The sequence below is a fragment of the Rhinatrema bivittatum genome, chromosome 12 (genome assembly GCF_901001135.1).
Source record: "Rhinatrema bivittatum chromosome 12, aRhiBiv1.1, whole genome shotgun sequence".
Taxonomy (NCBI): Eukaryota; Metazoa; Chordata; class Amphibia; order Gymnophiona; family Rhinatrematidae; genus Rhinatrema; species Rhinatrema bivittatum.
In genome coordinates this window covers 3,062,123-3,078,768 of record NC_042626.1, presented here as the reverse complement: position 1 = coordinate 3,078,768, position 16,646 = coordinate 3,062,123, and the positions used below count along the sequence as shown (strand labels likewise).

Sequence of the window (16,646 nt, the reverse complement as noted above, 5' to 3'; positions counted from 1 at the left end):
GATGGAACTGCTCCCCTAATGAGGAAAGGCTGAAGAGGTTAGGACTTTTCAGCTTGGAGGAGAGACGACTGAGGAAGGATATGATAGAGGTCTTTAAGATCATGAGAGGTCTAAAACGAGTAGATGCGAATCGGTTATTTGCTCTTTCGGATAATAGAAGGACTAGGGGGCACTCCATGAAGTTAGCATGGGGCACATTTAAAACTAATCGGAGAAAGTTCTTTTTCACTCAATGCACAATTAAACTCTGGAATTTGTTGCCAGAGAATGTGGTTCGTGCAGTTTAGCTGTGTTTAAAAAAGGATTGGATAAGTTCTTGGAGGAGAAGTCCATTACCTGCTATTAAGTTCACTTAGAGAATAGCCACTGCCATTAGCAATGGTTACATGGAATAGACTTAGTTTTTGGGTATTTGCCAGGTTCTTATGGCCTGGATTGGCCACTGTTGGAAACAGGATGCTGGGCTTGATGGACCCTTGGTCTGACCCAGTATGGCATTTTCTTATGTTCTTATGTGATGAAAGCTATTAGTGTAGTTGCATTTAACAAAGGTTTGGACAGGTTCCTGGAGGAATAGTTCATAAAGCATTATCAAGGTTCCTATGTCTGGGATAAGTAGCTTGGAATCTCTCTACTCCTTGGGATTGTCCCAGCCTGTACTTGTGACCTGGATTGGACATTGTGGAAACAGGATAATGGGCTTGATGGACCTTTGGTCTGACCCAGAATGGCATGTCTTATGCTCTTATTCAGCTAGATATGAAACAGCCAAAAATGGTACAAATGTACATGTATTTATTTAAGCATTTTATATACCATTGTTCCAAAATAAGATCACAACGGTTTACAAAAGCAACATTCACATTAAAGGTCCACATAACATCAGAACATATTATTTCATTTAGTTTCTATGTATAGGCTGCTTTTATAAATACAAAATGTAATCAAATCAATTCACACAATAATGGGAGTGGAGTAGCAGCCTAGGGGTCAGAGCAGTGGGCTAAGAAGCAGGGCAGACAGGATTCACATCTCGCCACTCTTTCTGATCTTGAGCAAGTTGCTTCATCCTCTGTGGCCTCAGCTACAAACTTAGGACCTGAATTACTAGGCATTTCTCTCATAGACATAGAATAGCAGAAAACCTTTAGAAATAGGCTCCTTAGATTGTAAACTCTCTAGGGACAGTACCCGAATGCAACCTGCCTTGAGCTACCAATGAAAAGCCATGAACTGAATCGAAATAAATGCTTAAAAACAACAAGAAAAGCGACTGAAACTGGCCCCCATTAATAAAGTCCGGTTTTATACAGAACAGCTATTTTTCAGCCTCTCTTCATTTTGCAAAATTATTCTACCTTTGATTTGTTCAATACCTCTGGTCACGCCCCTCGCCCATGACTAAAAGTTCTGTTCATGCCAACTTTTCAGTATTTAATCTGGCGTTCTGGTCTGGCCCATTATATGTGACGCTACACGTGGAGACCGCTTCCTGTTTGAGCAATATTAAAGGTAATATTCATGATTGGTTTTCCTTTTCCATTAGCTACAGGCAAGTCTGTTTTGGGTTTTTCCCTTGCCTCTCGGCGCTTGGCTTTAGATCCAGACACGCTCAAACCCAATTTTTTTTTCCTGCTCTGTGGTGCTAGCTGCATTAAATGGCATGGTTAACATCAAAACAGCACTCTGTCTATTCAACCTGGCAATTTCAAATAGTTTTACACCTTAAAAAGTTATATAATTTAGCAAAAAGATGTTCACTATTAAGCACCAGCAAGTAAAGGTTGTAATTATAAGGGCGTTTATATTGCTATGAAGCTTGTTTACCCTTGCATATCGGACACAAGGTGTAGAGAATGTTTTGTAGCTACTGGCGAGCTGCTGTTTCATTTCATTTTTAATTACAAACAGGCACTAAGTCAAATCCCTCTCTGCACAGTTATAATCCTCCAGGTCTTCTTTGTTTCTCCTGTTTTGAAGTTCCCACTACGCCCCGTGCCTATGAATGACATCTCTTCTCACGCTAGTTTGGCTATCTGGGGACCCTCCCCATTATGACACAATGCACTGAGCCCGGGTCCAGTTTGAGCGCTTACAAAAAGGTGAAGGTTAAGAATCATTTACACGTTTGTCAGAGCCTTCCTTTCGAGATTAGCTACCAGTTTCCTTTCCTTTCACTGTTGCTCTGTTGTATTGAACGGCAGTAATTTCAGATTTGAGAACCAGGACTCTTTACCTTAAAATTTGCACAATTTTTATTATCACAATCCTTTCCAAATAAAGTAGGTGTCTCAGCTTTGGCAATTACTGAGACAGTCTTTCACTATCTAACCCCACAACTAGGTTGGTGACATACATATGATAGATAAAGTGGAGAGTGATCTATTTTCTAAGATTGCAAAGTATAAACTACTCACACTTTGAGGGCAATATGCAAGACTCAAGATAATCGGATAAATTTATACCACGACGGGCGATGTGAGTACAGTTTAGTGTAACAAATTATTATTGCCTAAATAAACTCACACTGATGAGTAAGACCAGATTATTTGTTGTCACACAGTGAAATCCCATCGTCAACAACTTTCCTGAAGTTTGATTACGTTTTCACAGGTGTCACTTAGAAAGCTCGATTTCATTTGCTACTCCAGTTTTACACATAGACAGGTATTGCTTCTCTACTATGTTTCTACATATACCCAATATTCCTCTAACACTTAAGGTTGTGCTGTTCAACATTATCACATATTGGTTTTCCGGTCTGTCTCCTTCATATTTGATTGTTACCATTTTATATGTGTTTTTTGTTAGATATAATTTTATTCAATATGGTCTGTGAGTTGATATTTATATGTTTCTATGTGTTTTTAAATAAATCTGTTTTGTTTATTTGTTGTAGCCCCTGAGGCAGCCACATATAATGTGGCGAAACTCGGCCAGTGTCGGGCTATTTTAATACAATTCGTCTCCATCTAAATAAAATACCTTGAAGGACAATTGGTATCTATTCTACTTTGTTTACCCACATTAATAAAGGACAGACTATAAAACTCACCATTTAAGATATGGAAACTAGGGATTTGCATTCGTTAGGTCATTTGTTTCAGCTGTATGCGCATACCTTGCGGACTTAAACTAAACATATAAAATAGATAGTAAATGTGTGTATTTTCCATAATGGGTTATGTGTGTACTATCCATTTTACTCATGTATTGTAAGACCGCAAGGCATTTGCATATCGCTGAAACGAATAAAAACGAATGACCTAACGAATGCCAATCCATAATGGAAACCATATCAGGACCTGTATACATCTTATTTATAAATAAATGTGTGGAAATAACTACCTCATGGAGAAATGCTACCATTCCACCTGCCCTGACAGTGTCCCTATATATTTATTTTATTTAATGCATATGCCACCTCCCCAGTCAAAAAGAGCACTCATAATGATGTACAAAATTCACCACAGGCAAAAACACTACATCCCCATACAAGCAAACAAAATAAAACAGACCCAACCAGTAAAATTAAGAGAGAGAAAAACACCCCAGAAGGCATATACTAAGAGAAATGACCCCAATCAATGGACACTATGCTACCAATAGCTCATATAAAAGGAATCAGGAAGTGCCACATCATAGCACCCAGACATTAGCTGACCCCTGTCTGCTCTAGCCACACCAACACAGCATCTATCAGAAACTGAGCTTTGTCCGCCCTCCAGCACCACTATCCTCTAAATGGAAGATTTTACACTCCTATGCTAGATCCCAATACAACCCCAAAACGCAGGCAAGAAAGCATGTGTACAAGCAGGAACACAAGCACTACCACCAGCATATACATAGGCACAAGCATACACAGTGACTCGAGCACAGGCATCTGCACAGATAAAGACACAAGCATACACATGGACATGAGCCCAGGCACCTGCACAAGGAGAGACATGAGCACACACAGGGACATAAGCACAGGCACCTGCATAGGGAGAGACATGAGAACACACAGGGACATAAGCACAGGCACCTGCACAGGGAGAGACATGAGCACACACAGGGACATAAGCACAGGCACCTGCATAGGGAGAGACATGAGCACACACAGGGACATAAGCACAGGCACCTGCACAGGGAGAGACATGAGCACACACAGGGACATAAGCACAGGCACATGCACCTATAAGGACATAAGCACAGGCACCTGCACAGGGAGAGACATGAGCACACACAGGGACATAAGCACAGGCACCTGCACAGGGAGAGACATGAGCACACACAGGGACATAAGCACAGGCACCTGCACAGGGAGAGACATGAGCACACACAAGGACATAAGCACAGGCACATGCACCTATAAGGACATAAGCACAGGCACCTGCATAGGGAGAGACATGAGCACACACAGGGACATAAGCACAGGCACCTGCACAGGGAGAGACATGAGCACACACAGGGACATAAGCACAGGCACCTGCACAGGGAGAGACATGAGCACACACAGGGACATAAGCACAGGCACCTGCACAGGGAGAGACATGAGCACACACAAGGACATAAGCACAGGCACATGCACCTATAAGGACATAAGCACAGGCACCTGCATAGGGAGAGACATGAGCACACACAGGGACATAAGCACAGGCACCTGCACAGGGAGAGACATGAGCACACACAGGGACATAAGCACAGGCACCTGCACAGGGAGAGACATGAGCACACACAGGGACATAAGCACAGGCACATGCACCTATAAGGACATAAGCACAGGCACCTGCATAGGGAGAGACATGAGCACACACAGGGACATAAGCACAGGCACCTGCATAGGGAGAGACATGAGCACACACAGGGACATAAGCACAGGCACCTGCACAGGGAGAGACATGAGCACACACAGGGACATAAGCACAGGCACCTGCACAGGGAGAGACATGAGCACACACAGGGACATAAGCACAGGCACATGCACAGGGAGAGACATGAGCACACACAGGGACATAAGCACAGGCACCTGCACAGGGAGAGGGAGAGACATGAGCACACACAGGGACATAAGCACAGGCACCTGCACAGGGAGAGGGAGAGACATGAGCACACACAGGGACATAAGCACAGGCACCTGCACAGGGAGAGACATGAGCACACACAGGGACATAAGCACAGGCACCTGCACAGGGAGAGACATGAGCACACACAGGGACATAAGCACAGGCACATGCACAGGGAGAGACATGAGCACACACAGGGACATAAGCACAGGCACCTGCACAGGGAGAGACATGAGCACACACAGGGACATAAGCACAGGCACCTGCACAGGGAGAGACATGAGCACACACAGGGACATAAGCACAGGCACCTGCACAGGGAGAGACATGAGCACACACAGGGACATAAGCACAGGCACATGCACAGGGAGAGACATGAGCACACACAGGGACATAAGCACAGGCACAGGCATAGGGAGAGGGAGAGACATGAGCACACACAGGGACATAAGCACAGGCACCTGCACAGGGAGAGACATGAGCACACACAGGGACATAAGCACAGGCACCTGCACAGGGAGAGACATGAGCACACACAGGGACATAAGCACAGGCACCTGCACAGGGAGAGACATTTTTGTCCCATCCTAGTTTGTGAATTGAGATGGTACCAGTGAAGAGTCACCTCTACCCTGTCCTGTCCTATTCAGAGAAGACAACAGCTGAAGGCCTGGCAAGAGACCCAGTCAGTCCTCGAGAGACAGCACCAAGCCAGGCAGTGACTTCAGGATGAATGGCAAAGGCAGTGATGAGAGCTGGGTTTTCCCATTTTCTGCAGGGACTTTTACTTTGCAAACCCTCCAAAGAGAAGAGCCTGGAAAGGTCTTCCAAAAAGATGTTGTTTTAAGACAAAAGTCTCAAAAGCCTGGGAATAATGACCCAGGTAGGAAAAGGGGATTTTCTCTTAGGAAAGGAAGAATCTTCTCTGATGCTATTGTTATGCTTATTGGGGAGTGGACGGGTGGGGGGAGGCATTTGTGTTGTGTATTTTGGAACAAAATAAATCAAACTCTGCATGGTGAAAGTAAATGTCAACGTGGACCCCCCTCCACTTTCTCATGGCTTTGAGATTCTGCCACAACACTGCAGGACTTGAGCCAAACCCAACAATGGCATCCAAGGAAATATCAAAGGCAGGCAGACGGAGATCTGACAAGACTGGAAAGATGCACGCCCACGTTACTGGGAACCCTCGACTGCTGGCAGGGGCAGACAAAGTGGGCACCCACTCAGGACACCAGGCACGGGGGGGGGGGGGCATCCCATGATGCCACTAAGACCCCCCACAGCGATGAAGGGCCGTCACTGCAGTGCTCACTTCCACCACTGGTAGTAGCGTCATCCGAGGGCACCCGACCACCCTGCCCCCTGTCAGCATCCTGATCCAAATCTCCTGCTCACAATATCATTTCACTCCTCCTCAGGTCTACTTCTCCCATCTCAAATGTCATCAAAAGCCATTCCCAAGATCACAGACTGACAGATGGATGGACACAGCCAGCCCTTCAGGTGTTCGCTTGCTTTCCTTACAAAGTAACACAGTAAATGACAGCAAAAAGAGCATCTGCCCTGTGACCTGTCCCCGCCTGCAGGATTTCTCCTTATCCAGAACAGTCGTTTTCTCTTCTTCCTTTTTATTCCACCATCTTAGGATGCAATAAACAGGAATCTTGCTGGGTGACTCTTACCTTTCCTATCTGCTCTCTTCCACCTCTGTTATCTTTCCAGAACCGTCTTCACAGAACTGTCTTCAACACAACACTGGGAAAAGAAAGCAAGTTACAGTGTTTGAGCAGTAAAGCTTTTAAAATGTCCCCCTAGACCTCACTTCTACTACCTGTCAGTACTGACCAGGATTGCTAACTGTCAATAAATATCCTGATACTCAGTAGGGAAAAAAAAAAAAGTCTGTAGAAATGTCCTGAGCAATGAGCCTGTGTCTAGCACCATGGGCTCAGAAGACTGTGGTACTCAGTTGCCATGTCTCAGTGCAGAAAGGATGCCTCTTGGCAGAGTAAGTCCAGCCGTGCACAAAACGATGACTGTAAAATTTGTATCAGTAAGACCTGAAGGAAAATTGGTTCTTACCTGCTAATTTTCATTCCTGTAGTACCACGGATCAGTCCAGACCAGTGCGTTTATGCATCCCTGCCAGTAGATGGAGACAGAGAGAGTCTCACTGACACTGTACATAACCCAGTGTGCACCTGCACTCCCTCAATATTTCTCTGTCTCCAGCAGTTCCCTGTATGTACCCAGATCAGTCCAGACTCCTGGGTTTTGCCTCCCTGCCAGCAGATGGAGACAGAGAGAGTCTCACTGACACTGCTTCATAAACCCCTGGTGCCACCTGCAGTCATCAGTATTTACCTGTACCCAAGCACAAAACACTTGCAAACCTTATAAGAACATCCAAAACAATTTAATAAAATTAGAAAAACCTTTTCCAACAAGTCTGCATTCAATACCATGAAAAAAAATGTAATCTATAATCAACATATTGCAGCTGAGCAAACGTCTCTCCACCTCCATAGATCAGGCAGGTTCTGGACTGGACCAAAGCTTCCCTAAACAGGGTGGGACCTGGAGAGTCCCGCTCGCAAGACACTCTCGCCAAACAATCAAGCCTCCGGATCCCCTACATCCAGATGGTAGTGCCTTGCACTCTCTGCTCTGCACATTTTCTGTGGTGAAACCAACTGAGCTTCCCCCATTAGGCTGTCTGAGACCATGCAGAGTGAGCCCTCAAACCTTCAGGTACCCAAAGCCCCTTGAGAATGTATGAGAACCCAACAGCCTTTTGAGTCACCTTGCAAAGGTAGCCTTGGAAGCCTGGGCATCTTTCTTTGAACCACTCCATAAAACAAAAAGATGATCGGACTTCCTAAAATCATTTGTTATCTTGAGATATCTCAACAAAGCTCTGTGGACATCCAAAAGCTTAAGCTCCTGCGCATGAGGTGCAGAAGAATCCAAATCCAGAAATGTGGGAAGTTCCACAGCTTGATTTACATGAAACGTCAATACCACCTTCGGAAGAAAGGAGGGTACCATCCGCAAAAACACTCCTGAGTCCGAAATCTGTAGGAATGGCTCATGGCAAGACAAAGTCTGCAACTCAGATTCTCCTCACTGAACAAATGGCCACTGGAAAAACAACCTTTAGGATCAAATCCTTAAGCATCACTCTAAGAAGAGGTTCAAAAGGTGCCTCACACAAACCTCAGAGAACGAGATTAAGATTACAGGATGGACAAACTCTCCTTGCCAGAGTGCGCAAATTCTTAACCCCCCGAAGAAACCTACCCACATCAGGATGAGAAAACCCGGAGCAACCTTCCAGTTTACCTCGCAGACAAGCAAGGTCCACTACTTGAACCCTCAGAGAATTGAAAGCCAGACCCTTGACCAAACCTTCTTGAAGAATACCAAAGACCATAAGGCCTGCACTCCATTAGATATACACCAAGCCTCAAAAACTTTTCATGTGCGAACATACGACAACAAAGCAGAAGTCCATCTAGCCGACAGAAGAGTAGCAATGACCACCTCTGCGACCCTCTTCGTCTCAAATGCTGCCTCTCAAAAGCCAAACTGCTAGACAAAAGCAATCAGTCTGGTCTGAAAATATGGGGCCCTGACGAAGAAAGCACGGAAGATAACTGAAGTGTAATGGCCTGTCCACTGCCATGTTGACCAGATCCGCAAACCATGGCTGACATGGCCACTCTGGGGCTACCAACACCACTTCACCCGGGTGTCTCTCTATGCAATGCAAGACCTTGCCTACCAGAGGACAAGGAGGAAATACGTAAACAGAACCTCCCGAGGCCAGGGTAGAACCAGAGCATCAAAATCAAGCTGCCTTCACATTGAGATGAGTCGCCATTAGATCCACATGGGGACAGCCTCACCTCTCTCGGATGAGCTGCATTGCTGTCTCGGACAACTGCCACTCCCCTGGATCTAGCAAACTGCGACTTAGAAAGTCTGCTTAGACGTTTTCGACCCCTGCTATGTGTGATGCCACTATCTGGACCAAGTGTTGTTATGCCCAAAGAATTAACTCCTGGGCCACCAATCGACTCTTGGTTCCTCCCTGCTGATTTATGTATGCTACGGTCATCGCACTGCCTGACAAATCCTCACTGACCGGCCTCGAATTAAGGGCAGAAAAGAAAGTAATGCTAACCTCACTGCCTTTGTCTCTAATGATTGACAGACCAAGAGGCTTCTTCCGCTGAGCAAGTGCCCTAGGCTAACTGTCGTCGACATACTGCTCCCCATCCAGAGAGACTGGCATCGGTAGCAATTACCCAATCCGGGACCTAACTAGACTGGACATTAGCAGCCACCAAGACAGACTGTCCCAGGCATAACTCTTGAGAGGCACGGGCAGATGAAACTCCTCTGATAAAGGATTCCACTCTGCAGCGGTCTCATATGCGCAAAGGCCCACGGTACCAACTCCAGCGTCGAAGCCATTGAGCCCAGTACCTGCAAAAAATCCCAGGCTCTGGGCACTTGCAAAGTCAACAAGCGCCAGACATGACCCTGTAACTTGCATACTCTCTCCTCCATCAGAAACACCTTGCCTTTCAGCGTGTCGAACCGAGCACCCAAATAGTCGAGAGTCTGAGAAGGAATCAGGTGGTCACCCAGCCTAGAGATTCCAGAGTATTTATCACCTTCTGCACCGCCCTGCAACAATCATCCTCCGACTTTGCTCAGCTTAGCCAGTCGTCCAGAAAAGGGTGTTCCAGCACTCCCTCGTGCTGTAATGCCGCCACAACCACCACCATTACTTTGGTGAATGTGCACGGCGCCGTGGCCAGCCCAAAAGGTAGAGCCTGAAAGTGGAAATGCTGACCCAGCTCCATAAACCTCAGAAAACGCAGGTGATCCGGGCGCATGGCGATATGTAGGTACGCCTCCATCAGGTCCGAAGAAGCCAGAAACTCTCCCTTGCACACCGCCACAATTACCAACTGCAGGGTCTCCATCCGGACCCTCGGTTCCGTCAACGCCACATTTACCTGCTTCTGCCCAGAATCGGACAGAAAGTGCCTTCTTTCTTTGGAACTACAAAGAAAGAAGGAATACTGAGCTTTGCCCCCTTTGCCCTGAGGAACGGGAATCATTGCCCCTAACCTCCGCAACCTGTCCAATGTCTCCCGAACCACCCGACGTTTCTCCAACAACTCGCGGGAAGAAATTAGAAACAAATCGTGAACAGGCCAAGCAAATTCTAAGACATAACCATCTCTTATTACGCTGAGGACCCACTGATCCTGAGTGATCTTGGCCCAATCCCCGAAAATTGTGCTAGAAGGCCCTCTATACAGGGATCAACGAAGTGGATCAGCCTTGCCTCATTGTAAGGATTTAGTTCCTGTAGCCCACCTCTCCTAAATGGCCTTCGACCTTGAAAGGACTGCCCTCGAGGAGTGAGATGCTTCTGCAAAGCTGGGGCTCCTCTCGCAGGACGAGACCTCTGAATGTCCCAGAAACATTTCCAACACTGAAAGAACCCTCTGCCCTTAGGCTTCTCCTCTGGCAACGTATGCACCTTATTCTCACCCAGATCCTTCATTAATTGCTCCAGGTCCTCACCAAACAAAGGCAGAGACCCCAACCGGGACTTAGACAACACATCCACTGACCAGTTATGCAGCCATAACAATCTCCTGGCTGATACTGCGGAACCCATAACGCGAGACGAAATCCTCACCGCAATGTAGGCCACTGCTGCTTCTAAGCTTTCAGCCTTGTCTGCCTCAACACTCGACCTCGGCTGACCATCCTGAATCTGCTACACCCAACGCAAATAAGCTCTTTGCATGAAACTGGAGCAAATGGCCGACACCTCAAAAATTGTCTTAAGGTGAATCTCCAGTTTTCGATTATGCACATCCTTCAATGCTGTGGAACCTGCGACAGGGATGGTCATCTTCTGCACGAGTGCCGACCCCGCAGCATCTCCTTTCGGAGGGCAAACAACTCCAACGTCTGTTCAGGCAAAGGGTAAAGCTTTGCCATCACTCTCCCCACTCTCAAGCCGGCGTCAGGAGCTCCCCACTCCCGATCCACCAGTTTCTTCACCAACCTATGGTAGGGGAAAGCCTTCATGGGACCCCTAAGCCCATCCAGAAGCGGGTCTGCTCCATCCATGTCTGAGCCTTCCTGAGGAACTTTCAGCCCAAGTTCCTCTAGAGCCTCAGGAATCAAAGGCCCCAACTCCTCCCTCCGGAACACTCGGACCACCTTGGGGTCATCCCCCTCAGAACCTGGGGCTTCTTTCAGATCATCCCCTGGAACTGAGCCAGCTGCATCCAGATCCCCCTAGTCGTGCGCTAACAAAACCCCCAAATCTCCAGGAGCGCCCTCCGAAGTGACCGACTCATCTGAATCCTCGCCATCCAGAGTAGGACCCAGCAAGCGTTGAACCCCAGAAGACCTCTGCTTCTGGGCCTGCCCCGGCCTAGGGCCCAAGCTTGGATGCACAGGAGGAGGGGGTTGAGGTCTCAGCCCTGACTGCTGAGCCAAATATGCTTCATGGAAGAGCAAAACAAAATTGGCTGGAAAAGGCCTGGGAGTAGCAGAAAGCTGTTGCAAGGAGCCAGACACCAGTAGGTCTAAAGCAAAGTCCTCATCTACCCTGCCTTGAACCACCCTGGAGCTCGCACAATTCAGGGAAATACCCCCCTCCGTCTGCGCGGGCAGCAGCCCAGAGATGCTCTAATAGAGGGGGATTTATTTCCCAAATGGAAAGGATTGAGACCACCAATCTTGTACTGTCCTTAGTACACAGGTTCAGTTAAGCAAGGTCTCTCTACACCACTTCTGTCATGTCTTTCTTGGGCCGGGGATGGGACGCAGTCTATTAGAGATTTTATAGAAATAAACAAACATAAAATGGCAGCCGTGCGGCTCACAGCACTAAGATGTGCTACCGTGTACCAGCTCCATCTCTGGCGGCTGCCCCAGTCCCAAGAACTGGCCATGCGGACTCACTTCTCTCTTTTCATCTTGGCACTCAGGAAATTGCATTTCTTTGGCATTTTTTCAGTCTATGAAGAGGACAGAAATGAAAAGAAAAACATTACCCCCCGAAATAAGGCAACAGAGAAAGTCCAAATGCCTCGCCTCATTCACAAATATCTTCCATCTGCAATGCAGCAAAGGCCAGGAGGAGTCTTCTGCCTCTGGAAACCCCCCTAAACGCTATCGTTCAATCTTTTCAACAAAATTCCACTCTCTCAGCATTTTCTTATTAAAAATGTCCGATAACACTTTGCTATCTGCATGTCTTTATCTAAACTTCTCTGCTATTAGTGCTCTCGCTCATTCTGTCCTCTTTGGTTTCTCGCACTGTTTTGTTCTTGGCTGTTCCCGAGTCTCATCACTTCCCGTTCTTGGCTGGGTGACCCTCTCTCTCCTGTTTCAGATGATCTTCCTGTCTCTTGGAGGAGGATAAGGTTTAAGGTTTAATCACTCGACCCCTGTACATTTTACTCCTCTTGTACCTGTACATATTACTCCTTTTTGTACCTGTTTTTCACCCACCCACCCTCCCCCCCCGCCCCCTCCCCTGTCTCGACCACCCCTACCCCCTCTTTCCACAAGTTTGCTAGTTTTTGCTCTGTTTTCTGAGCTATGTTAAACACTGTTCCTTGTAAAGGCTTTGCCTATATATCCATTGTTGTAAGTTATCTGTAAACCAGCACGATGTGCAAACGGTTGCCGGTATATAAAATTAAATAAATAAATAAATAAGATCCTTACTCTGCTTCTCAAAGCTTTACATGGCCTGGCAGCCTCTGGATTGTCTCTTCCTACTCAAAACCTCCTCAAAATACCCTCAGCTGAAGCCCGCTCCCTGTAAACAGTTTCACTATAGCTGGGAAGTCTCCCAGGTGAGAGCAGAGCAGAGAGTGAGCTGTTAGGCTTCAGAAAGCAGCTAAAGACATATTTTCTTCTCTCTAGCTTTTCCTCTGCTTAATGAATAATTGTTTCTCTTCTCATGTCTCTGTTTTATTGTTTGTTCACCATTTGTTTTGTAATCAATTGCTGTTTCGTGTTGTATTATTGCTGTCATGGAATATTTTTATCTTACTTGTAATGCACTGAGATTTGGGATATAAAGAGTTGAGAGCTGAAGCTCAGCTCTTTGTACGCAGCCATGTACACAGAGAATCTGGAAGAAGAATTGGCCATGAGATCGGAGCAGTGGCTCTAATGTTGCTGCTGACATTCAGAGGGGACGATTGAAACTCTCTTTCTGCTGCTATTCTGGGAGCCCGCACAAAAAAACGTCTGCTTTCCAGATATAACTACAGCCTAGGTGCAGAAGTTTTCTAGAATTGGATTCGGCTCCCAGAGAAGTGCTGCCTAGGACACCCTGTAACCAACAGCTGTCCCCACGCATCCAGCGCTCCCTCCAGGGCTCTTCTCAAGTCACAAGATTTTAGGAACTCTTAGGGCTCAAACTGGACAGGAGCAGCACCAAGCACTTCTATAAAAGAGATCCCTTTCTTAAGGAGAGCGACTATCATCCTGCCCAAAGGGCTTATAATCCAAATGTGAGCACTAAGAGGTTAGGATACTTGCTGAAGGTGAGACGGGGGGGATCTTCAGGTTCCTATCCCAGTACTGAGACCCCCCCATCCCAGTGCTGTCGCTCCTCCTCACTCCAGCTATGCCTTGTGCCGTGGAAACAGCCCATCCTGGGTTCTAGCACCAGCCACTCGCTTATCAGGCAGGCGTCTCCCATTCACGCAAAGGAGGTAAAAAGCAGGGGAACTTCTGGATGCTCCCTCCTTACTGAGAGCCAGGCCACGTGCATACAAGGACTGCCCAAGGATCACAGAGTGAAGCAGACCATGAAGAGCTGCAGCCTGCTCATCAGCTGGCCTGGGCTACTGCTGGAGTTTCTCACCCCACTCTCTATCAACATTAAAAGTGTCCTGCTGGGTCAGACCACTGGTCCACCTCTCTCCCACAGTGGTCAGTCTGGAAGTGCTGGGTACCCTGCACTTCCCAATAGGAACGTCTGTTTCATGTTGGTCACCCCAAGTAAGAGCTGGCAAATGACTTTAGATGGGGGTGGGGGCAAAACACCACATCAGATATTAAGAAATTCAAGATATATTGTAAGCAAGTTTTACTCCAGGCTGAGAAGTACTTAAACAATGCAAAGGGGCCAATTTTGCAGTGTTTATCAGTGCAGTGTGTGTTCCTTTGCAGTGTTATCAGTGCAGTGTGCGCTCCTTTGGTAAATTGGCTGCTTTGCAGTGTTATCAGTGCAGTGTGCACTTTCCTTTGGTAAATCAGATCCTGTGCAGTGTTATCAGTGCAGTGTGCACTCCTTTGCAGTGTTATCAGTGCAGTGTGCACTTTCCTTTGGTAAATCAGACCCTGTGCAGTGTTATCAGTGCAGCGTATGTTCCTTTGCAGTGTTATCAGTGCAGTGTGCGCTCCTTTGGTAAATTGGCTGCTTTGCAGTGTTATCAGTGCAGTGTGCACTCCTTTGGTAAACCAGACCCTTTGCAGTGTTATCAGTGCAGTGTGCACTCCTTTGGTAAACCAGACCCTTTGCAGTGTTATCAGTGCAGTGTGTACTCCTTTGCAGTGTTATCAGTGCAGTGTGCGCTCCTTTGGTAAATTGGCTGCTTTGCAGGGTTATCAGTGCAGTGTGCACTTTCCTTTGGTAAATCAGACCCTGTGCAGTGTTATCAGTGCAGTGTGCACTCCTTTGGTAAACCAGACCCTTTGCAGTGTTATCAGTGCAGTGTGTACTCCTTTGCAGTGTTATCAATGCTGTGTGCACTCCTTTGGTAAACCTGTCACTTTCATTTAATATTTAGGAACAATTTCCTATTTAGTGAGGCGCTCAGATCTATGAGGATACAGCAGGCCTGGGGGCTAATCCTGACTTTTAGTGTGACCTTGGAGAAGTCCAGACCCATCCTTACTTTGCTAGCAATATTCTGCGACAGATGATCTCAGAAAGCTCATAGATCTGATTTTTTTCAGGAAAAAAACAAAGATCATTCGTTCCTTTACATTTTGGACAATGAAAAGAACAGAAATGAAGCAGAGATAAATCCTCTGAATCACACTCCTCAGCCCCCTGTGCTACTGGGATGGGGGATTCCTCAATTTAACATTTGTAACTTTCAGTGTCACATTAATATGTTTATTTATTATCAGCCATGTTTAATCCTAAACTTTACATTTTCTCATGTTATTATGTTTTGTATTAAGCATTTTATTTCAGTAAGTTACCTGTTTGTAACTTACTGACTGTAATCTTCTTATGTTTTTATGTTACCTGTAAACCGAGGGTATATAAAAATCTACAAATAAATAGATAAAGTTTATCTGAGCAGGCGAGGAGGGGAGAAAGTGTCAGGGCTGGAGAAACTCTCTGCAGCCTCTGATGGGTTGCAGACTACTCCCAGCTGACCAAACAGCAAACATTTAGCAGTGCTCCTGGGGGAGAGCTCCCTGGCAGGGCGCTGGGTCACGTTATCAGCACTCCTCAAACACTCACATTCCTGGAAACAAAGTGCCCAGCCTTAGCACAATAGACACATTGTGTGCCACAATGGGCAAAGGCAGAGGAGGGGCTACAGCCTCCCACCAGACGTCCTGACCCTTGTCCTGCCTCTAGGCCCACCAGACCCTTTTATTTTAATTACTCTGCACATCACATGTAAAATAAAGGTATCTGAACCCACCCCATCCCACTCACACCCCCAGTATGCCCACCCCCCCCCTCTCAGCAGAATGACCCCATCACACTGAATACCTGTGACCCTCCCATCTCCTCTGCACTCTGTCCCTCAACTTCATGTCACTCAGGGAAGGAAGAGAAACTCTCTGCAGGCCTTTATATTCCCTTCAGCACAAGGAGCGCACTGCAGGGTCCCTGCTCCACGCACACAGGCCCCGGGGGCCCCAGTGTCCCAGGCCCTAGCTCCAAACACACAGGCCCCGGGGGCCCCAGTGTCCCAGGCCCTCGCTCCAAACACACAGGCCCCGGGGGCCCCAGTGTCCCAGGCCCTCGCTCCAAACACACAGGCCCCGGGGGCCCCAGTGTCCCAGGCCCTCGCTCCAAACACACAGGCCCCGGGGGCCCCAGTGTCCCAGGCCCTCGCTCCAAGCACACAGGCCCCGGGGGCCCCAGTGTCCCAGGCCCTCGCTCCAAGCACACAGGCCCCGGGGGCCCCAGTGTCCCAGGCCCTCGCTCCAAGCACACAGGCCCCGGGGGCCCCAGTGTCCCAGGCCCTCGCTCCAAACACACAGGCCCCGGGGGCCCCAGTGTCCCTGGCCCTCGCTCCAAACACACAGGCCCCGGGGGCCCCAGTGTCCCTGGCCCTCGCTCCAAACACACAGGCCCCGGGGGCCCCAGTGTCCCAGGCCCTCGCTTCAAACACACAGGCCCCGGGGGCCCCAGTGTCCCAGGCCCTCGCTCCAAACACACAGGCCCCGGGGGCCCCAGTGTCCCAGGCCCTCGCTCCAAACACACAGGCCCCGGGGGCCCCAGTGTCTCAGGCCCTCGCTCCAACCTCACAGGCCCCGGGGGCCCCA

The 16,646-nt window shown here is 47.8% G+C and overlaps 2 protein-coding genes across 4 annotated transcripts in view; both read right to left on the bottom strand.

Annotated features, from left to right (window-relative positions):
• SOX13 (SRY-box transcription factor 13) overlaps window positions 1–16,646 on the bottom strand; it is a 69,779-nt gene that overhangs the window by 51,921 nt on the left and 1,212 nt on the right. For 2 of the 3 annotated variants that reach the window (XM_029574287.1, XM_029574289.1), the window contains exon 2: window positions 6,740–6,812. The gene's annotated coding sequence lies outside the window, so the exon portion shown is untranslated. Of the gene's footprint in view, window positions 1–6,739; window positions 6,813–12,065; window positions 12,122–16,646 lie in introns of all 3 variants that reach the window. The other variant, XM_029574288.1, reaches the window with a different exon arrangement.
• LOC115074235 (keratin-associated protein 10-9-like) lies at window positions 515–10,054 on the bottom strand. The gene is made up of 3 exons (XM_029573525.1): window positions 9,922–10,054; window positions 4,205–5,068; window positions 515–4,126 (listed from the first exon to the last, which is right to left on the bottom strand). The coding sequence occupies exons 1-3, from the start codon at window positions 10,052–10,054 to the stop codon at window positions 3,768–3,770; spliced, it is 1,356 nt and encodes a 451-aa protein (XP_029429385.1). The 3' UTR covers window positions 515–3,767.

Coding starts and splice junctions, on each gene's coding strand:
- LOC115074235 (XM_029573525.1), bottom strand. CDS start 10,054: ATGGAGACCCTGCAGTTGGTAATTGTGGCGGTGTGCAAGGGAGAGTTT. Junction 5,069..9,921: donor TCTGAGGTTTATGGAGCTGG/GTCAGCATTTCC, acceptor CTCCCTGTGCAG/GTGCCTGTGCTTATGTCCCT. Junction 4,127..4,204: donor TCATGTCTCTCCCTGTGCAG/GTGCCTGTGCTT, acceptor CTCCCTGTGCAG/GTGCCTGTGCTTATGTCCCT.